Source organism: Colletotrichum abscissum (assembly GCF_030869225.1).
Source record: "Colletotrichum abscissum strain IMI 504890 chromosome Unknown Scaffold_13.1, whole genome shotgun sequence".
NCBI classification, from domain to species: domain Eukaryota; kingdom Fungi; phylum Ascomycota; class Sordariomycetes; order Glomerellales; family Glomerellaceae; genus Colletotrichum; species Colletotrichum abscissum.
In genome coordinates, this window is record NW_026850021.1 from 1191883 (window position 1) to 1213421 (window position 21539).

General features: G+C 49.1%; 8 protein-coding genes across 8 annotated transcripts; 3 read left to right on the forward strand and 5 right to left on the reverse strand.

Moving 5' to 3' along the window:
* Positions 1-2637: 2637 nt before the first annotated feature.
* Positions 2638-3012, forward strand: CABS01_06576 (uncharacterized protein; the record flags this gene model as incomplete). The annotated part of the gene is made up of 1 exon (XM_060539942.1): positions 2638-3012. The coding sequence occupies one exon, from the start codon at positions 2638-2640 to the stop codon at positions 3010-3012; it is 375 nt and encodes a 124-aa protein (XP_060404479.1).
* A 6-nt stretch (positions 3013-3018) lies between these two features.
* On the forward strand, positions 3019-4809 carry CABS01_06577 (uncharacterized protein; the record flags this gene model as incomplete). Its single annotated transcript, XM_060539943.1, has 1 exon — positions 3019-4809. One exon carries the CDS (start codon positions 3019-3021, stop codon positions 4807-4809), a length of 1791 nt encoding a protein of 596 aa, XP_060404480.1.
* Positions 4810-7565: 2756 nt separating this feature from the next.
* On the reverse strand, positions 7566-7658 carry CABS01_06578 (uncharacterized protein; the record flags this gene model as incomplete). The annotated part of the gene is made up of 1 exon (XM_060539944.1): positions 7566-7658. One exon carries the CDS (start codon positions 7656-7658, stop codon positions 7566-7568), a length of 93 nt encoding a protein of 30 aa, XP_060404481.1.
* A 1560-nt stretch (positions 7659-9218) lies between these two features.
* Positions 9219-9521, reverse strand: CABS01_06579 (uncharacterized protein; the record flags this gene model as incomplete). Its single annotated transcript, XM_060539945.1, has 1 exon — positions 9219-9521. The coding sequence occupies one exon, from the start codon at positions 9519-9521 to the stop codon at positions 9219-9221; it is 303 nt and encodes a 100-aa protein (XP_060404482.1).
* Positions 9522-10649: 1128 nt separating this feature from the next.
* Positions 10650-13058, reverse strand: CABS01_06580 (uncharacterized protein; the record flags this gene model as incomplete). Its single annotated transcript, XM_060539946.1, has 1 exon — positions 10650-13058. The coding sequence occupies one exon, from the start codon at positions 13056-13058 to the stop codon at positions 10650-10652; it is 2409 nt and encodes an 802-aa protein (XP_060404483.1).
* A 765-nt stretch (positions 13059-13823) lies between these two features.
* On the reverse strand, positions 13824-14704 carry CABS01_06581 (uncharacterized protein; the record flags this gene model as incomplete). Its single annotated transcript, XM_060539947.1, has 3 exons — positions 13824-13925; positions 13983-14232; positions 14559-14704. The coding sequence occupies 3 exons, from the start codon at positions 14702-14704 to the stop codon at positions 13824-13826; spliced, it is 498 nt and encodes a 165-aa protein (XP_060404484.1).
* A 1585-nt stretch (positions 14705-16289) lies between these two features.
* On the forward strand, positions 16290-18584 carry CABS01_06582 (C2H2 finger domain-containing protein; the record flags this gene model as incomplete). The annotated part of the gene is made up of 5 exons (XM_060539948.1): positions 16290-16492; positions 16548-16859; positions 16936-17154; positions 17206-17582; positions 17632-18584. 5 exons carry the CDS (start codon positions 16290-16292, stop codon positions 18582-18584), a joined length of 2064 nt encoding a protein of 687 aa, XP_060404485.1.
* A 547-nt stretch (positions 18585-19131) lies between these two features.
* CABS01_06583 (uncharacterized protein) lies at positions 19132-19913 on the reverse strand (the record flags this gene model as incomplete). The annotated part of the gene is made up of 3 exons (XM_060539949.1): positions 19132-19505; positions 19554-19798; positions 19855-19913. 3 exons carry the CDS (start codon positions 19911-19913, stop codon positions 19132-19134), a joined length of 678 nt encoding a protein of 225 aa, XP_060404486.1.
* Positions 19914-21539: the final 1626 nt, after the last annotated feature.

Genomic DNA, 21539 nt, shown 5'->3' on the forward strand with positions numbered 1-21539 from the left:
GGGGGTACGTTAACTTATTATTACCCCTACTTCCCGACTTATTTTTTTAGTACTTATTAAATATATAGCCTATTTTATTATATATAAAGTATTTAATATTATTATTACGACGCTTTTATAATAGCTCGGTACGAGTATTCTTATTATATAGTTTTTATAATATTACTCTTAATGAGTCCTTAGAGCCTAGCCCCTTAGAGCTCTCTTTATTCTTTTCTTTATAAAAAGGGAATATTTAACGTAGTTATTTTAATAATAAATATAGCCTCTTCTTATTATCTTTTTATAACTAATTACCGCCCTTTTACTAATTTAATAACTATAGTTTATTAGCTTCGTAAGCTATATTACGTACTTTTTTAATTAAGACCTTATAATAAATTAAATCGTCCTATAACTAAAAGAATAATTTAAAAAAGAACTAGTATACTTCTACTTTTGAATTTTCTATATTTTTTATACTTAAATTATAATAAATTACTAATTACTTAGTAAAGAACTAAGTAAGGGTTTAGCCCTTCTTTAGCCTCTTTATCCTTAGCTCTTTATAATATTCTTATTCTTAAGTCTTAGGGTCTACGTATTATTAATAAATAAACGCTAAGAAGTCGCCCTAGGAGAGGGGATCTTAAAAACTCTTTTTATAATTATATTATTATATTTATAATAATAAGGATATTTTAAATAGGGCTTATTTAATATACTATTCTATAATACTTTTTATATAAAGCTTATTATCTATTTTTATAGTAATAATTTAGTTTACTACTTAGGTACTCGTAAACTCTTTTTTAATCGGTTTATAGTTATAAAAAAGAGGCTTTTAATATTTTTATTAACTTAGACGCGTTACTAGCTATTTAATAAATTATTAAATAAGCTCTTCGTATTAACGCTATTTTTAATTTCGATTTTTAATTATTATTTTTATTATTTTATAAAAATAGGTTATTATTAAGCTTATAGGGTTTATTAAACTAGCTATTTTAATACTATTCATGCCTTTATATACGCCTTAACCTCGTACGTTTAGTAATTAGTTATTAATAAACGCCCCGTTTATAATAAATAAGGTTCTCGGGGTATTAATAGGGTAACTAGCTTATAAAAGTAATTTACCTCGATTATTTTTTTTATTTAGCTCTTTTATAAATACTAATATTTAAATAAAACTCGCTTTATAATAAGCTCGTTTTTTTAGATAAAATAGGGTTAAGTAATTAATTTTAAATAGCTATAGCTCGTTAGTATTAATAGCTCTTTATTAATAACTAAGTATTATTTTATTAACGTTCTATTCGTTTTTATAATTTATTATTATTTATATTGATTATTTTATAAAAATAAAAACTTTAAAATTATAAAAGATTAAGTTATAAGTACTTAATTAGCGAGGCTATAATATAAATATAAATATATTATAAAACTAAAGCTTATAAAGTCTTTTATAAGGGCTTTACTTTTTAAAAAGTTCTTTTATAATACGAACTATATATTAGTTACTAAGTTATTAGCGTCCTATTACCGGCCGTATCCCGAATTTATTATAATTATAAATATAAAAATAAAAAAACTAAGGGATATTAATATATAAAAAAAAGTCGACCGTAATTTTAAATAAGGGATCCTATTTCTATTAAAATAGGTATATATTTATAAATATAACGTTAATAACGAGGTTAATAAAGTAAACGAGAAGTCGCTGCTTCCGCTCCTAGTTTGGCGGCACGTTCCAATCGGGCATGGCGCCCACGCCGCTTTGCACGTGCACCCCTGCCCGTGCTAATTGACGCCGCCCTTAAATACGGCGTTGCCCTCCTCTCGACGTCAACCTTTTGTACCATCTACCTTTCCCTCCCAATATTTTCACGAGAAATCCATCGCTCGGGTTTCCTGCTTCTCCTGAGTCGTACCCTTGCTCGAGGGCAGTGTGGCTCTTGTCTCTTACGTTGCTACCTTGCTCAGTCACGCCGCTATCTCGCCTCCAGCTCTCTCCCCGTGTCGAGACGTTCCAGACGACCTAGGCGCCTTCCTCTCCAGCTCCGTCTGCTCTAGGTCTGACCCGAAGTCTCATCCCTATGAACTTGTTCTGACTCAAGAGTAGGAGGTCCGGACGGTCGTGAACCGGAGTTGGAGGTCGGGCTGAGTGTTTTACAACGAGAGGCAGAGTGAAGAGTACCGTCATGCGCTGTTGTAACCCACTCTCTGCTGGTGACTTTGCGATGGGTTGCTGAGTCTTGCATATCTCAGTGCCTCGGACGCATCTCGCGCAATGACCTAGGTTCGCTGCCAGTCACAACCTACCCCCTGTTCACCAGGCGCCAGCTTGATGACGCAAGGAGGCTGGTCAGACAGTCTTGCCTTGAACTCAGTGCCTGGACTGACCTCGATTATCTCCGTGTCTGGCTCCTTAGTCACCTTCGGACCGACTCTCAAGATGCGCGCGCTGAATGCCTATTGCGGCACGAGCCTCTTGATATGGATGCATCATGACGGTTACTGCATGGCGCTTCATGCGTGTCTGCCTTGCGCTTCAGCCTAGCCAGCATCCCTCCTGCTCAGCGCATGATACCTCGGGCAAACGGAATGGCAGTTCAAACGGCGATATGACCTGTTCAGCGCTCAAGATGGCATACCATGCCTTATCAGGTCATCGGCTACTCCGAGAACTACTGCGAGATGCATACGGGACTTTGGGGGGCCGGTCTCAGGTTGAGTAGCATCCATCAGGGCGTATACTTCTGGCGACTGCTGATTGGCAACAATACGACACTGTCTACGAACAGTGGGGGACGGATGTGCCTGGACAGTCCAGGCATCGTATGCGTAGATATCGGCGTTCAGAGTGTACCTCTTGGCGTGCTCGCTGTTCTGCTTCGCAGACAACACGGAAGCGTTAATGCATTGCACTCGTCGTTGAGCATCGACTACTTAAACGAGAGCGTCTGGCTGATAGACTTCGACACTCTCATCTTCTCAAACATCAGACTTTTGGAGCTCTCCAACGTTTAACCCAAAATGCCCATCAATCTTGACAACATTTCATTTTACTCGGCTCCAGCGCAAGCTGTGCGTTCATTGGCAGCCCGAAGCACAACAAGACAGACTCTCAGTCCTTCCTGTTCTGTGATGGGAAGAACCGCGATCCCTCCTTCAGACGACACAACGACCACGCCCGATCAGATCAAGAGTCATCGTGACAAGAACCCAATCGTGTCCTCCCAATCCCTTCCGCAGTCAAATGTCGAGGGCAAAGTCAATTCAAATGATAAGCCGTATCTGCGGATTGAACGCTGCCCAGGGTCTGGCGATATGGGCCACAGCTCAGCCAAGAAGCCTGTGACAGTGGACTTCAATACGCGCGAGAATTCGCCTGAGACGGCGGCTTGGTCTGCCAACTGTCTACCAGTCTCGGCGCATTCGTTGCCATCCGAGGCATTCACGGCGGCAATGCTTCCTTCGCACCCAGATCCAGGTCCCCAAGCTGCCAACAACACAGCCGACCAGGCTCTCCCTCAAAAGTCGACTAAGAATGCATCGACTGTCAGCTCAGAGACCTCTGCCCCAGAAAGCAGTCCGCCCTACACCGAGAATATTCCCCAAGTGAGTCAAGCAGCCGATGACGACTTGACGGTCTGGCTGCAACATCAACAAGTCGTGCCATCCAGCAGCGCGGAAATTGAAGAGGCCTCAGAATCCCCGAGAGGGCCTGCTGAAAAGTCTGGCACGATGCCAAGCCCGGCGTTGGCCGAAAGTAGGCTGCCGTTCTCTAGTTTGGCATCCGTAGGCCAAGACACGCCATGTAACGCCGAAACTTACACACGCCAACCCCTTTCCGGACAAGAGACTCCCGATCCGTGGCCAAATGTTGGTGTTGAAGAAAGTAGTCCCAGCTCAACCGACCGAAGCGAGCCGCTGATCACAGAAACGGCACTTCATCGCAGCAATTGTTCATCTTCACCCGACGAAATGCACCTGGATGCTGAGACGACAGCATCAGATGCTCCTCCTGTACACTTATCTCGAGTCCGTCGCCGAGCTCGCAAATCACGACTACCAGCGGGCGCTTATGCTGAAGTCGATTCGGACCCGGAATCTAGCGATGAGGATGGCGCTCATGGAACCAACGAGGACTGCTTCGGAGATCAAGCCAACCCTGACAGAATCCGGCGAAGGTCCCAGGGCTGTGAGGACAATTCTGACCAACGCGGTCGGCCAAAACCCAAACGTCGTAAAATAAACTCCCAGGAGACTGTTGGCACTAGCAGGGCTCTGAGATCACGGGACACATCATCGCATTTAGCATTGAAACCAAGACGAAGGTCAGAGCGGGCTACAAAACGATCAGGCATCAGTGGAGTTCTGACCTCGCCAGTCTCTCCTGCTTCTACCGATAACGAAATAGATCCCAGATCCTTCTTTGGGCAATACGATGAGTGGCCTCTCAAGAATCCAGTCCTGAAGCGCACCACAGATGGATTTGTAACGACATTTCAACTGCAATGGGAGCAGCCGTCCACAGAAGGACAACAAACGCATTGCTATCCCTCAGTTGGTCGGCCTTCAGGTTCTTCGATGCAGAGACGAAAGCCTGCGAGGCGATCTGCCAAGTCCAGACGACCGTTTTCAGAACAAGAGAATAGACTTTTGATTCAACTGAAAGGACAGGGTCTTTCATGGAGGGAGATCCACAACGATTTCTCGAGCTACTTCCCGGGCCGGTCTCTCGCGACGCTGCAAGTCCACTTCTCTCAGAAGCTGAATAGGACGAGAGAAAAGGGCTTTGTTAGGTGCGATGCATGCATGTAAATAGTTCGATGGATTGAGAGAATGGTAATGGACTTGGACATGTAAGAAGAAATATATTGTAGGCCTTGAAATGGTGTGTCAGCTGGCGTTACACTTCTCGATTATCACCCTCAAAAGTTTGCGGTGTCAGGGAAACCAGGCGGTGGGTATCTCATGATGGTCGATGTCCAAAGATGCTGTCCACTTGATTCGAGCCCCGTAGTAATCCGGGTAGTTGTGGAGGCCAAGTTTGTATCCGGATACCTTGGAGAGCTGAAGACATTTACATACCTGACTCGAGTCGAAGTCACGGAGCTTTTTTCAACGGGAAGAGGCGCTAATGGGCGCCGTTCATCTATTAGGTAACAGCTAGTAAAGGCAACAACTTGGAAGGTTTTGCCAGAACGTTGACAAGCTGAAAATGTTTCACTCCCTCACCTTATCGTGGACTACCCCCATGTATACAGACGCAAAAGGTGGTGATAAAGAAGTGCAATGCTTTAACAACAATACGAGACAGTTCTATTACCACATTATGCTACTCGCCCTTATCGGACACCGATGATCGCCCAGGGCCTCCTCCGCTATGTTGCACTCCAGTTCGACATGTCAGAACCTTCCTCCTGATCGACACCAGGAAATATTCGTAGGGCGAAGACCACCAACACTAGGTTACTCTCGATTAGGGCCGTGAAGTTGCAAAAATGCAGGGAGCTCAGGTCATCCGCAATATGTGTCTCGAAGCTTTGTGAATAGAGTTCGGATCCAGAGATATCGCGTGGAAGACTGAGATGTGACAAAGAGGTGGTTGCAGTTATTTGAATTTCACCTTTCGCTACAATGACTCGCAAACATCGAGTGGCAAGGCGGCGTCAGTAAAAACGCCCTAGCTTTGCATCACGCTGTCCGCAAATACCGCTACCGTGGACCACCACCAAAGTGCTCATGTGGGACTTTTGGTTTCCACCATCTTACTCATGGGCGGCTCTGACTAGACCGTGTTCCTGCCACTAAGGCTTTGGCTGTATGATGACCAACTTAAACTCCGCTGTGGACTCGAATGGTTTCTTTCACAGAATAGCGTTTGCGTTTTTGAGATTGCTTTTGATCAAGGGCTTTTCCTTGCTAATATGCTTGGTACACTGACTCAGCCCCTTTCTGGTCACGGCGCAGACCTGAGTACGAGTCATAGAGGCGCTCGAGGCCAAGTTACCTCTTTGCAGGCAATAAATCAGGTTTCACGATCCCAGAGTAGCGTTGAGCATGCGTCGTCTCCTTAGCACTAACGGTAAATTTGTGCCATTTCTATTGGCGCCTCACAACAAGCCTGACCTTCATCGAGCCCGGGCCAAGGACAGACTTCCATAGCTTCTTCGGCAATCAACTTGGTATCAGATCTCCCGATTATTTTCAGCTATCTTCACTGAGAACCTGCTGACAAGATTATGCTTGATCACCGAAGCCTTACGTACCTTGAGACTTACAGACATAGCTTCAGGGAAGCCATCTATGACCACGACACTGTTTATTTAGCATCGCAGTCTTAACTTCTGTTAACATACTCACTACGACTAGCTGGCCGTAATACTTGGCGGCTGCTTTGCGCTTGTTTAGTATAACCCGGAAATTATGTTATCCTGGAAGGGTTCCGAATTCCCGGCGCCGGAGTTATCGAAACCTACGGCATTATAATAGAACATGCGATACCGTTTATCGTCCTTCCTAGCAGGGGTAATTAGCGTCGGTAATACCCGGTACTCTTCGGTTGAAGAGGAATTCCTAGAGCCCGATCTTTTTCGTACGTATCTGGACTAAGAGTACGCTTTAGCGTTTACTAAGGCCTTCGTGGAGTTCGAGGACCTTCTTTATCAGCTTCGGCGTGAGACGGAACGTCGTCCTTCCTCGCGTCTCGGTTCCTTAATTAGTTTGCTACGCGTAGTGGGACTATTTATATGACTATGTTTTAACTATCGACCTGAGCTTGAACAGGCCACTCGGCTTTTTTGCCCTAGTACCTGGCTATCCGTTCGGCCTCCATCCCGTTGCCTCTTTGGTAGCGATGTCTGCTGCTTCATTGCCCTGGATGCCGACGTGGGCTGGCACCTACCGGACCTCGACGTCGAGCCCTTGTTTATGGAGAGCTTGTGTCCTCTCTGCGATGATTTTGAGAAGGTACGCGCCGGGTTTTCCTTTTGATTTGGCTGATGATCTGATGGCAGCCTGGTTGTTGGTGTGTATGAAGACTTTGCTTTGGTAGTTCCCGTTTCCCTTGTTTTCTTGTGCTATCTCGAGAGCTATAACGATGCCCTGTAGCTCTCCCGCGTAGACTGTGGATGTTGTGTTGTCTCCTATGTGAGATTTCTTTATTTTCTGTGTGGTTGTGTAGACTGTAGCGGCCCTGATCTGACCGTCGATGCCACTGCCGTCAGTATAAATGTGTACTGCGTTGGTGATCTATTCCAGACATTGTTTATGTTCTGTTTCAGCCTGCTTCGTGCTTTTGGCGATGTGGATGCGCGGTCCTTGTTACCACGGGCGTGACGAAGGGCGGTATGTGCTTATGTTGTTCGCTAATTGCGTTTTGTCTATCGTTTAGTCGATTTCTTACTGTTTGTCTCGGGCTTATTTTCTTTCCTTTGCGTGCGGTGACTTTGGCTATGTCTACTCAGCTGATGGTGTCGATGTTGTGTTTCTATATCTGTTGTTCGATTGGCACGAGATATATCTCTATATTTAGTGCTGGAAATGACGTTGCTCTGTATGCTCCGCATATTGCCCTAGCTGTTCTGGCTTGGAGCCTCTGCAGCCTGTGTAATGTTCTCTTCGTCTAGCCCATCTCTTCCCATCCGTTGTTGGACCACAGCGAGCATGCGTACATCATCTGTGGTATTGCGACTCCCTTGTAAATCGTCCTCATCTCTCTCGTATTCCCGCCCCACGTGGAGCTGAGCAGCACTACTTGACTTCACGCCCTCCGCGGTCAGGGAACGCATCGCATGAGAATATTCTCGCAACCTTCGAAGAATTTTCCGTACCCGACGCACCGTTGACCGGCATTGTCCTTAAGCGCGTTTTCGAGGTTGACAAAGAGACTATTTCGATTCAATTTGAGAAGACGAGTATTTGCCATCGATGCCGAAACCCACTAGAGGTTCTACAGCCTTCGAGTCCTTCGTTGCCTGAAGCGGGCCTTTCACGGTCACCGGGGAGGCGTAAACCGCGCTTCTCAGAAGCCGAAGATCGACTTTTGCGCCACTTAAAAGAGGAAAAAAACCTTTCGTGGAAGGCTATATACCGGGAGTTTTCTCGCCGATTCCAGGGTCGAAGTATGCAAACATTCCAAGTTCATTACAGTAAGAAGCTAAAGCATTGAATTGAATCTGGGTTTTGCCTCTTCATCAATCTTCAAGGTGTTCTAAAACTCTTGTGATGTCTGCCCGCTGTGATTCGTGAACGTCATTATAGGCAGTAGATGGCGTGCACTTTATCCAAAGTAGTTCACGATTGAGCTGAACCTCTCCAAGAAGAATAGTCGTCTACATTTTCCAGCCAGTGTTGAGACTAAATGAGTGTGCCATCAAATAAGCTTGCGATAGCGGTAAGATACGAAAGAATCGACAAGGATACTAAGACGCACCGCCTGCCGTAACTGGAATGCCCATGTTTGTTTTCGACAGCAACGCCGTCTGACCGCCTACTGGATCTTGTGCTTGCGAAAAGACATTTCACAGCTTGTCTCACCGCCTGCTCAAATAGTATCCGCTTCATCACCCAGTACTTCTCTTTGGGCTTGCTCACCGCCTGCTGATTAGAGCGGTGAACGCCAGGGATCTTTTACACCGCTTGCCAACTTTGCAGCGTCGCCATGAGCTTCACTCCACCATAGTACCTAACGGCTTTGCTATCATGCCAAGAGGCTCGACCGCCAATACCAAACCTTGTTTCATCCATGTACATGTGCTGCTCAGTCCACCATCGTCTACCAAGGTCGACGAAAAGCTAGAGTGAACAGTTTCTGGATTACTACTATGGACAGGCAGAACAAAGTACTTTACGGGGTTCGAAGACTACAGGGTTGCCCAAACACCTTTTAAGGGCGGGGCACTACTTACATTTGCTGCGCAGTACACCGTCTACTCGAAATATAGTAGCGACTGCTCTTCATCATCCTATCGAGTGCTGCAAGGCGACAGTACATTGGTCTCCAGCTTTCTTCCAAATCTGCCAAATTCGCGGATATGTTGGAAATAATCCGGAATAATGCCTGATTAGCTAGTGCCCCACACTCGTATGTACCGTCGCCTTACAGCACTCAATGGAAAACTTGACAGCCACGCGGCTAACTCTATGAGTCTATGCGTCTGCTGCTATACTATTCCGTCCGACGGCGCGAGCTCTAGCCTTGCTTGGATCCACTCACTCATCCTCTTTCACGGAGCATGCTTAGACGGCAGCCAAGGCTTACACTCCGCTTCGGGAACTATAATATGGGAGATCTTTCGCTCGTTCGGTGGTCCAATGCCTAGTGCGAGGAAATGCGCGAGATGTGCTAGCAGATCTGCCGCCGTCAGGTTATCCAGTGGAGACACTGCGAGCAAGTTGAGGGATGGGGCGCCGGCGCCGTAAATGTACTCCCTCGTATAGCGTAGGAGCCTGGCGAGACAAGTGACCGAGAAGAGGCAACAGGGAAGCACGCGCTCAACCCGTTTGGTCACCGTTATATGAGAGCCCATTGCTGAACACCATATAGTATGTCCCAGCTTATACAAAGAGAACGAAGGTAGCATCGCAGAGACCTAGGCGTCCGGAGTATCCTCTTACGCACATACCGTAGTAATCAACCTCTTATAGAATTATGTTTCACGCTATCATCCTCAGGTCATCTACAAATGATATTCATTCCCATATATACTTCGTAACTATCTGCAGCCTGCAGGTCCGATTTAGTACTACCAGATGGGTAAGAAGAGGACATAACGCCGAACTTTCGAACCCTCACCTCCCCGCGTGCCCACTGGTGGATATGGTAGCCACGAGAGCCTAGGATGGGTAGCTGTGGGATTTGTTGTGGTAACGATCCTGCATAGGCATCGAACTCCATGCATCTAGCGCATCAGGTAAGAAGCTAATTTATATCTACAACAGGATAGCTAGCCAGGAAACGAAACTTTCCAGACCTCTGAGACCTTAAGTCGCTAAGGATAATAAGTTGCGGTACGTAAAAACCAAGTCATACTGTTGGTGTTCCTATCACAGGGTAGCTGGTTCGAACCGTGGTTCGAGGAGAGGTCATTTGAACGATATAAACATTTGCGTAAGGTGTAAAAAGCAGGTTCCAACCGTAGGGTGGGCAGGCCGCGATTCATATAAGTATGGTTTGTAAGTGGCTCTGCCCGGGCCCCTGCCTTGAGGTCGAATTGCATCCCAATCCTACACATACGTAAGATGAACTATATCTCGTTAACAAGCTCATTGGCAATTCGCAAGATTATAGATAGAGGGAGGGGAGAAGGTTCACCTTAAGCGCACCTTCACTTGTAAGACTGTGATAAACTGCCCCATAGTATAGGGAATGGAGGTGTCGCATTTACGCTTTCTATTCTTTTAGCCAACGAATCTCAGTAGCCTTGAGGGATTGTTCCCTCGACAGGCACCAACGACTAGCCGAAAACGAACATGGCAATACCATACAGATGCTCCATAAAGGCACAGCTCGGGCTGGTCAACACTGCACCAAACCAACTCACTGCGTGCTATGGACGGTTCATGCGAGATTGCAAATATTGCTAACTTTCAATCCCTCAGATTGGACGAGTAAGTGAATTGTACATTATCCAACATGCCCAGAATCCTCCACTATCTTACCGTCCCCCGAGAAGTACCCCATCGTCTTGATCTCTATTCGTTGACTTCACTACTGAGTCGCTGCCCTTTAGAGCCTTCCCCGTCCGTCTGCGCTTGTTCGGCACAAGTTGCGCGAGTGGGGGGCGACCTGGCTTCACAGACTGCGCCCTTTCGAAGTCGATCAGCATGATGCCCTTGACCTCCTTACTGAATAGCATATTTTCCCTCTTCGCGTCATGGTGCTCAACACCCAGAGCACGGATTTCGTTCAATGACCGCGTTTTCATGGCTTCTAGGTCTTCAACTCTACAGTCCGTGCGCTTCATCTCGTAGAGATCCTGTCCTCCCCACGACAGAAATGACATATGCACTATATAAACTCGGTGGTCATAGAAATAAGTTCTGTTGATCGTTCGAAGGTCGATAGATCCGAGGAATACCGGTACGTAGACGCCCTGAATAACTCGTAGACGCTTGTAAAACGCTGCCTCGCGCTGAAGGTCCTCAATGAATGCCTCTACTGTACCCTTGCTGACAAAGGTGTAGCCATACGCAAGCAAGGTCACTTTGAACAAGACTCCACGAGCACCGCTCTGTCGTAAGGGCACGATACCACAATCCAAGGACCGCTCGAGTTGTTCTTGGAGAAGCCTCAGAAATTCAGTCCGGTCGATTGGATGCTGAGCATTTGCACGTTGTCGACCAAGGCAGTGGCCGCGGTCATTGGCAGGCTTCCTGCAGTGGAGCAACTTGTTCGGGCACGCGGAGTCGGTCACACCGCCTCCGACAAGGCCTAACAAGCACTTTTGGGTGCAGTATGGTGTGTGTCTGAAGTGGCTCTCTCCTCCGTCTTCATCGCCTCGCGGCCGACGCGCCAGAACTCGCTTACTGCGTCGCGTCGCCTGACTGCCTTGACCCGCCTGGCTTTGAGAGTCCTTTCCGCGTGCTCGCCGTTCCGTAGGAGTGGGTGTGTCTGGCACGTCGCGTCTCGGCTCCTCATCGGAAGATTCGTTCGGGTCCCTCCTCATTTGCTCCGTCGTACGCCCGTCCCTCACAAGTCCTCGCCTCTTCCCTCGGAGCAAATAGGGAGATCTGTCGACGTTCTTGTATGCCTTTGGTTCGTAGCCTGGCGAGCTGTCTGGTGGATGCCTTTCTTCGTCAGGGATTGATCGCAGCGTCGTCTCGAAGTCCTCCCCCCACATCTTCAACTTGTTGATGGCTCGATGCCGCTCCTCCTGGCCATGCAGCCGTCTCTCGCCTGGCACGCCAAGGGCCATCAGACTGAAGGCTAAGTATTGAGCAACTGCCGTACAGAGGTGGGCGTGCTTGGGGTGGGCTTCCACCTCTGCAGAGGGCTCCGCCAGATGGTACAACAACGTCCCGGGCTCGCGCCAGTCGATCTTCAGGAACACGATCGCCTCACCCGTCGTCAACAGGCCGTGCTCGAGTCCGCCTTCGATCATGTAGTGATAGGTCTGTGTGATTGCGGCTGCAGTGAGTCTCTCCGCGTGATACTGGAATCGCGCGTCTGGGTCGACCGATGTTGGGATCGTCTTACGATTGACCACTTCCTGATGTATATTCATCGAGCGCAGACCGAGGCGGAGATGTGGTGCAGTAAGTTTATGCGGTGGTTTATACTCGGAAACGTAAAGCATCGATCGGGTGCTTGGGTCGCCGTCGACGTCTTCGGTTCGATAGACGCAGATCTGATCGGCCCGTAGCTGTTGGAGGTCGACTCTACGATCGTGCGGTGTGGAGGGGGGTGTCGATGGGAGGTTGCGTTCCACGACCTCCGGAGCCACGTCGCTGAGCGCATGCGGGTGGTTCTCGAAGACGATTCCATTGCCTAGATCGAACACAGTCTTGACTTCTTCCACCTTCCTGAGCTCGTCCAAAATTGCTTTAACGGGGTCCTCGACGCTATTGTGCAGAAAGTACTCGAGGGCCTTCTCGTCAGTGATCTTGCGCTTCGCGATCCTACTTCCTAGCCCGGAAAGAAACGACGGGGTCTCGAAACAGCGTCTATCGGCAGGGAAAGTATCGTAAAGGGTGCCGAAGACGATGCTCTGTTGGTGCAGGAAGTCGGACCATGGCCGTAGAATGGTGGGACACAACTTGTTACGCGGATTTGTGATGGAGCCCCTGGAAGTCAGTCTGCGGTCCGTCTCGACTGTAAAGTTGGCGAAAACGAGGGAATGGCAGGCAGCGATGTATTCATCGAGTGACGTATGCTGGGTTTGCTGTTCTGCAGTGTCGGCGCGTTTTCGTTCTCTGTCAGCGCGTTCTCTTTCTTGTTGTCGCTCTCTTTCTGCCGCCACGGCGCGTTCTCGTTCTTTCTCTGCGCGTTCTCGTTCTTTCTCAGCTCGTTCTTCTGCTAGTTGCAGACGCTTGGCCAGCTCCTCAGCGTCTGTTGTCCTACTCATGATATCTGTGGTGGATGTGGTTGATAAGGCGAAGGTTCGAGGATTGTGTTCAGTGAACTACGGTACCAAAGAAATCCGATCAGCCAATAGGATGCATCTTACTGTGTCGCTGGGCAACTGATTTGATAGAAAGCGTCGACTTGCGTGCGCCCGCAGGAAAGACCGTGTGGAGTTCTGTTGACGCACAAGCCACATTCCCCGTCGATCCTCCTTAACTGCAGCATGGTTTTTTAGCCTTCTTAGATCCGTCAGCTCCTCGCTGGTATGGAATGAATAAAGGTGTTTCTTCGGATTGGGCTACATGGTCTCTGAGGACCCTGAAATCACAATCATTCACTTCATAGAGACTCCGCTGGGGCAATTATGCTAGTCAATGGCCAGTATGTCTCGACTAATGACAGAGGGGAGGGTGGCCCGTCTTGCCAGCGGTTTTGGTGAGGATTCCCCCTGCATAGAGCTTGCCAGTGAGCGGACCGGGTCAACATCGATGCCTCGGAATCAACTTTGAAGCGGTAGGAGACCAACAAAACATGTCATTCGATGTACAACTAAAGACAACTTTGATGATCGAAGGCGCGAACGGTTTCCGACTATGTAAGTGGTTGAAGAGAACGGCAAACGGTCTGGTCGGCGTCAGGTGACATAAGGAGAGCGGAACACCAAAAGTACGCATCGGGTAGGGCGATGGATTACTCCATAGCTGTATGTAGCAATATGGGCTTTATTGTAAGTACATTTCTCCGCCGGACAGCTACATTGTCGCACTCAACCGCTGCTTACGCTAGATTGACCTTCAACGACGCCTCGAGGTCTTCTTTCCGTGTAGTCCAGCGGCGATCTTGCTACCGGGACAGGGTAGGTCGCTTTCTTCCAAATCTTAGCCTAGGGGGTAGCCTTGGAGGATCATAGGTTGATTGAACATACCAACTCAGCTCTGGACCTGGGGAACTCGGGCTTTTCGGAAGACGTGTACTCATAGAGCCTGGTTTTGAAGCGGACTTGGACGTACACATCGGCTCCATATCGTCGTCGTATCTGCTCACAACGCCACATGATATTTTTGACCGCTTTGTCGCAGTTCTCGTTGGTTCTGTCCCTTTTCTTTGGTGGCTGCTGACGAAAAGTCATGATGATCTGTTGGATAATACAGACTGCGACAAGCACCGGCCAAGTTCTATGCACGCGAGTGAAGCAGTGACTCTATCGTGCTGCGGCAGTAAGATTGAGGTTTCCGGTACAGTTTAAACAGTACAGTACTGTACTGCATACATATTACTATACAATACCATAAAATGACAAGTAAGTTGTCGTTTTGCTCTTTCCAATGCATCCCTTTTCAAACAAACATATCACACGAACGTATGAGGCATAGGCGGCAGCGGAGTCGCCTTTGAGCCTATTCTGCGGTCGTTGGATTCCTGGGCTTTTGTCACAGCTATCTCGCGAGCGCAGCCAGATTGGCGTTCATTCCATCTGCCTATGGGAAATTTGGATGCGGGCAAGCCTGACTGTCGAGTCCCGAAAGCTATTCGAGAGGTTGACCTCGAAGCCAAAACCGTGGGCTCAGGACAAGAGGCACGTACCAGACAGGGGTCAGCGCTTTGTTGATGAACGGGGAGGCATACGGCTCTTGGCTTTAGAAACATCGAGCGTGTGAGCAGAAGAGGGAGCAACACATGCTCACAACTTTATGCGGCTGCTGATATTGCTAACTAGATTCATATCTGTCCGCTCATGCTATATACGCAGAAGACTGCCTCGGCATGCCTGCTCACGCAAAGATGCCGCCTAAGTAAAGCTGCTTGCGCAGGATTCCGCTCAAGCAGAGCCGCCCACGCGTAAAATGTCTCAAGCAGAGTCGCTTGCGCAGGAATGTGCTTAAGCACACAACCGCTTAGGCAGCAATCCGCGCAAGCAAAGCCGCACAAGCAAAGCTGCACAAGCGGGAGTCTGCTTGAGCAGGTTCCCTACGAGAGTGGCCTGACCTGCATGGAGGAATCCATGTCCCACCTGCTGTTGCTAGGGTTCATCAGCACTTCTTCTCGAAACAGTGTTCACTGTGCAGCGGCAGTTGTAGATCACATCCACCAACTGTCCTCGATCGATGCAGCAGTCAGGAAGTGAGCTGGCCAAGTGAGAGACACTCAATGTATTGCTTTGTGCTAACTTCTTTCCTGCCATCCGAGATATTCATAATCCTGCCAAGTCCATGTTAGGCAGGGTTCCAGCGCGCCCAGAGTGAAATTAGAAGCGCTGATTGATCTTCCTATTAGCTGATTATGACTGCGTTCGCTCGTGAGTTCATCATGCAAGCACTCAAGTTATCGGTGCTGTCCTTGATTACAGCTACGTAGCATGTGGACTTTGAGCATCCTCTCTGCGCTGATCACCCTCTGGGTGGTAGACTAGGAGTACCGGGGGAGACTTTGATACGAGCGTAAGCCAAAATCGTCTTTAACTTTGTGTGAGACTCGGATGTAACTCGATTGGGGCCCGTCCACAAATCTCTCTAGGTAGCGCATCTGGTAGTGTACGCAGGAACTTGATGAAGCATCGTCCTAGTGCGGCTAACGATCAGTTGAGAGATCCATTTCGGACATGTGGATCATGGTTCAACGGCGACGCCTCGGTGTTCGTCTGTTCCAAGCAAAAGCCATTTCGTAGCAATCAACTCGGATCGCGGCCAGTTAATAAAGGAGCCCGTGCGCTGGGGGACCAAAGGAGTCTGATTCGACAGGGCATGCAGCATTTCGTGTTAGGCCTAGCCCCGGGTAAAGTACAAGGGTTTCGCAAAGGCTACTTGAGACTATCTATTGATCCTAGCAAGCAATGACGAGTGCCTGTAGCTTATGTCTATGCTACAAAGCGCTTCCCACCAGCATCGGAATCAACTTCAAGCGCAGCAGGTACTGAAGCCAGTGTGACAGAACGGGCTTGCGCGGGCGAACCAAACGCGCCATCCAACGCGATCAACCCTGGCTCCGGAGTGGCTGGGCAGTCCATATTGGCTGTCGTTGTCAGGAGTCGAGCAAGGGCGCTTTGTCTCCCACCCTCTGGAAACAGGTGATGAGGGCCTTTTGACCCCTGCTGTCGGGACAGCATGGGCCCGTTGCCAAGTGTGATGTCTCTGGGGATTCAACAGCGCTACTAGAATCCAGGTAATCCAGATCGCTATACCCAGCAGTCACATGTGCAGTCCTTTGAAATAATCACTTGGGAGGCTTCCGTGAAATGGGCGGCGATTACGACGAAATCCTTTCCGAAGACAAGGATTACGATATGGAAGACCAGATGAAGCTCTTTGACGGGAATGTGCATCCATCTGAATACTGGCTGCGCGAGCTAGAGAGCTTCAACGAGGATTCCTTCGCCTGTCAAGACTACAGTCTGGGGACGACGGTGCTCCTCGATGCCGTCGAGGGACAATGGCACCAGTGCGCTCTTCTCATTCCTTTTCGCGCTCTGTTCGCTGACACGTTTTACGCACAGATTTTGCGCTGTCATCAAGCGCGACGTCCAACAGTGTTACGCGACCATCTCGACCAGCATCATGCACACCTTCTTCGATTGGTTACTCAACCAAAAGGTCGGCAAGGACGGCAGGAGGAAACGTGGAATCAAGAAGAAAAGTTCGCTGGGAACATACTGGAAGGTCTTTCGGCTCGTCTACGAGAGAGCCGTGGGCGACAAGCTTGATCCAAAGCTGAACCGCAGCATGCACAGGGAAGGTAACTCTCCCGGACCTAAGCCAGTCCTACAACTGACCAGCCCAGGTTCTGCGACGCTTATCGAAGAGGCACAGTATGAACGAACAGCGGCGAGCCAATCGCTGTATGGTGATTGAAGACCTTATGCAGCAGAATGAGACTACGCTTAGCACAACAAAGAAGTCCTTCAAGCTTGGGGAACTGCGCATCCTCGCCGTACTCTTTCTCCTCCTGCTTGCCCCTGCTGGTTCTCGGCCAACGGCGACGCTCAACCTACGATTCAAGGACATTCGGGTCGCTTTGGCAAGGGACCCAGAGGGCGGGCCACACAAGCTTCTTCTTCGGCTCACTCCTGAATTCACCAAAACCTACCTCGGCGAAAAGGAACAGTGGGTATGCTCTCATTCTAGTGCCATCGCCGCGGTTTGCTAATGTCTCAGGAAAACATACACGATCCCCCAAACCATGTTTGATCCGTCCTTGCTCTTAAGCCCCCACGTCTTTCTCCTGGGCATCATTTTCCGTCACCGAGCTTTCCGTGCACCAAGTCTTACCTCGCCGCATCACCTTCAAAGCCTTGACATACATCCTGGCGAGAAAGAGCTTCCCTTGCCGTTGAGGGAGGACCTCAACCAGACCTTCATTTTTCGTCGAGCTGTCGAGACTTTGACGGGTTATCAGATGTCCCGTAATCAACGCATATCTTATGGCATGATGGCAGCCTGGGTCAAGAGAATCGGCGAAATTATGGGGCTCAAGGACCCTACGATAGCCTACAATCTGCGCTACAACGCTGCCAATGCATTTGACCAAAGTGGTCTGTCATGCGCAATCTCCTGTGATGACTGCACTAACTATCATTACAGTCGACGTCAGCGAGGCTCTGAGAAATTTGGCCATGGGACACGGCAATTCCGACCCTTTCCAGAGGCACTATCTTGGGCGCAACATCTCTGCTGGTCTCTGGGGTATCGTCCGTGGACAGAAGCCACAGCAAGCACTTCTCAAGCAGTCTTGCAGCATTGGCCACTCCATCTCGCAGCGTCGTCCAATCGATCTGACGGCAGGGCAGTCTGCCTCTGTTGCGACGCATTCAACCATAAGAGCACTTACGGAAGCTATTCCGAAACTGCCTCTGGGCTCCAAAGAATACAAAGAAGCCAAACGGATGATGCGCAAAGAAAAGGAGAGACTCAGGAGAGATCTGAAACAGCAAATCAGGGACGAATGGACTGACCAGCAAGCCACAGACGACATCGAGCGCCAAATTCGCGGCGTTGGGTTTGCCAAACCGGCAACAATGGATCCCTGTCACCCTCAGAGACCAGCACAAAAGCGATTGCTCGCCAAGCTCACAGCCCCAGTTGTCACGACACTGGAAGGGCAGTACCGTCGAAGAGACGATGCCATCGAAGCGGTGTCTGCGTACTGTCTTGTTCAAGAAGGATGTACGGTGCGCCGGTCCCAGCATAGGCCAGCAGAGGGCCCACTTCCTTCTTCGTCAGGCTGCCCACGAGAAAGCACCCCTTTATACGAAGCTACACTGTCCGTATTTGTTGCTGACAAGGAAGAGCGGCCAAGACGATGCTTCGTGTGTATTGGTCAAGCCTTGTGTCTGCCTACGGATGATGAACAGCGGTTGAACGAACTTATGCACGAGTTCTACACCTCTAATGACTTGACCAAACACTTCAAACGAAAGCACCTTGACAAAATCGCAGGCTGCGATCAGGTAGACTGCAAGGTTTGCGACATGACTCTCAACAACAAGATGCATTTTCAGCGTCATGCCCGCGACATTCACGGGACCGTATCATGAGCGTATGCCATGTCCCTTACAGCAATTTTGTGTTGACGACTTGACACTTGAGCGCTATCCAAGGGATTACCCAGCAGACCTCTACATACGCAGGCACCTCTCTCAAATTCGAACGCATCGGGCGAAGGCATGACAGAATGCAGTGTTTGATGCCCTCAGCCATCACGTGCACGCGCAGGATCAAACTACGAGCGTTGATGGCGGCGAGTCATGACCCCTCGACTCATGCCTGATAACATATTGTAAGGCAGATGGAATAAGGTCACTTCGGTATCGCGTCACTTCAAATGCGTACCTGGGCACATGTTGCGGCGTGATGTCTCGCCGCCACAGGAACATGGACTGGGCAACAAGTACCACAATTGACTTGCGGGAGGGGTAGGAATTGATAGTCGACTTAAAAAGAGACAATTCAAATACTACCACAAAGCTATTCTCGTTCATGACAATTGTCGCAGAAACCGGAGGGGTGAGCATCGACTACCCATACATAGAATCGAAACACAGATTAAATCGAGAATATCCCGCTCATCCTGTTTCTTGATGGCTAGAACGAAGAGTTGGCTTCTTCAATCTCATCCTGTTTCACACTGATCTTGCTATTTGAGCGGTTCACGAATTGTCCGACAAGATCGCCTGCAAAATCACCTCCTTCATACACGAGATCACGAACTGTCTTTTTCGACCACAGGCTGTCAAGGTTTATCTTAACGACTCGAAGGATAGCATCCCTGATCTGTTGACCCGAATGGTTGGTTGATTCGTACGTCTCTCTGATACAGCCTACGAAAGATTCGCTCACCCGAAGCTCTTCAAGCTTTGGTTTGAGTCTTTCAACGGCAAAACTCTTCAGTTCTGGCATCAAGAAGAAATCTGCCAAGACATAGACTTGCACGTGCTTCATCAGTTCATCGGCGTCATCTGTGCAAAGATTAGCACTGGTCTAGGTTCGAAGTACTGAGTAGCCACCTTGCGCTTCGATCGATTCGACTTCTTCGGAATAATTGTTGGTGTACATAAACTCGAAGACTCTCCAGTACGCATGTGCACTTCCTTCGCGGAATTGAAACGTCTTGCTCTCGCTTTCTTGGAAGTTGCCCTTGAGGGCTTTCTTGAAGTATGGGCTGTGAGCCGCTAGGACCAAGCCGTGGGCCGGCAACTCGAACTCGCCGATACGAATTTTGACGTCGACATGGTCTGATTTATTGAAAAGCCTTGTATGCCATAGTTAGTCCTCATCCTGAGTTGGTCATACATTCAAGATGTTTACTCTGCAATCTCCCTAAGGAGAGTCTTGGACTCGGCCATCCGTTTCACTTTCTTACCCATGGAAGCTATGATGAGGTTAATCAGTCATTGCGGAGTTCGAGCAAGGCACGCCACGTGTTTAAAGACTGGTTTATCTGATCAGCCGTCTTTATGTCAGCAGCTATCCCTGAATAGCGGGGTTCGGCCAGCCGCCGACGCGCTCCGGCTGTTGATCCGTAGCACCCGAAGTCCCCGATACAAAACCTTGACCAGCTGTCTCCAACGTTCCCATATTGCTCTCCAGCCTCATCTATCCCTGGCAGCCACCAAGTCTATTTGGCGGCTCTCTGCTCATTTATATACGTATACTTTTAGGCCCCTTTGATGTCTGGTTCCTCGTGTGACGGTTCCAACTACCTCAGTCTCCCCCAATGCTCAGCTTTGTGCGGTTGTCACTCGATCACGTGCTGCATAAGGGTATTGGTTTGGTTGGATCGGACTGTCTTGCTGGCTGCTTTGCGCTTGTTCGGTATGATCCGGAAGATGTGTCTTCCTGGAAGCGCTTCGATTCTCTGGCGCCGGAGCTTTCAAATCCTGCCGCATGGCAGCATGATATGCCATGTCGTTTGTCGTCCTCTCCGGTAGAGGCAGTGGGCGTTGGTGGTAGAAAAGGTGGGCTATCGGTGATAAGGGCGATCCTTAGGGCATGCTGGTGTTGATTCTGGATGTTTCGGATCGGGGTCCGTCTAAGTTGATCTCGGCATCCAAGAGAACTGGCATTTCAACGCACCGCCACTTCGTCAGTACATCCCTTCCCCGTATTGGGCAGGAGTTAGCTGTGCGAAAGAACATAGAGGGCGCTTAGCGCGACCAGGGGAAAGGGGCATGCTGCAATTTCCTTGAGCCCCAGGCTTCGTATATCCATCTTGTACACGATTGATGCAGTGCGTGTTCTCCCGCATGTGGATATCTGGGAGCAGCCCGTGTGTTTCGGCAGGGTAGCTCAGTCATTGTGCTGGTGCGGTATCCATGATTTTTTCAACCGTGTTGAAGAGTGCTATCAGGCCTGTATGTTTTTTGCGCTGTTTAGTTCCTTCATCTGGCTTTTTCAAACCTTCCCTGAAGTGTTTCGGACAATGGCCGAGTTGAAGGATGTGCGCACGAGGTGTAGTGCAATCCATTTGTCAGGTGACAGATCTTCAGTATGGTCAGATTTGATTTGATTTGATTTGATTGATTCCTACTCGGTTTTGGCCGCTTTAGTCAGCAGCTATGCCCGGATAGCGGGGTTTGGCCAACAGCCGACGCGCTCCGGACGTTAATCCGCAGCGCCCCACTTCGCCAGTGCAAAACACCGACCAGCTGTCTCCAAATCTCCCACTTTGCTCTCCAACCTCAACTACCCTTGGCTGGCACCTCGTGTAGTTCGCGGTTCTCTACTAATGTACACGTATGTCTAGGCTCTATTGAGGTCTTTCTCCTCGTACAACGGTTCAGCGTACCTACAGTCTCCCCCCAATGTTCAGCTTAGTCTGGTTTGCGACTCGATCCCGTGTTGCCCAAGGATCTCGGTCTGTTCTATGAATCGGATTGCCTTGGCGGCTGCTTTGCGCTTGTTCAGTATGACCCGGAGATTGTGTCGTCCTGGGAGGGTTCCGAATTCCTGGCGCCGGAGTTGTCGAAACCTGCGGCATCGCAGCAGGATGT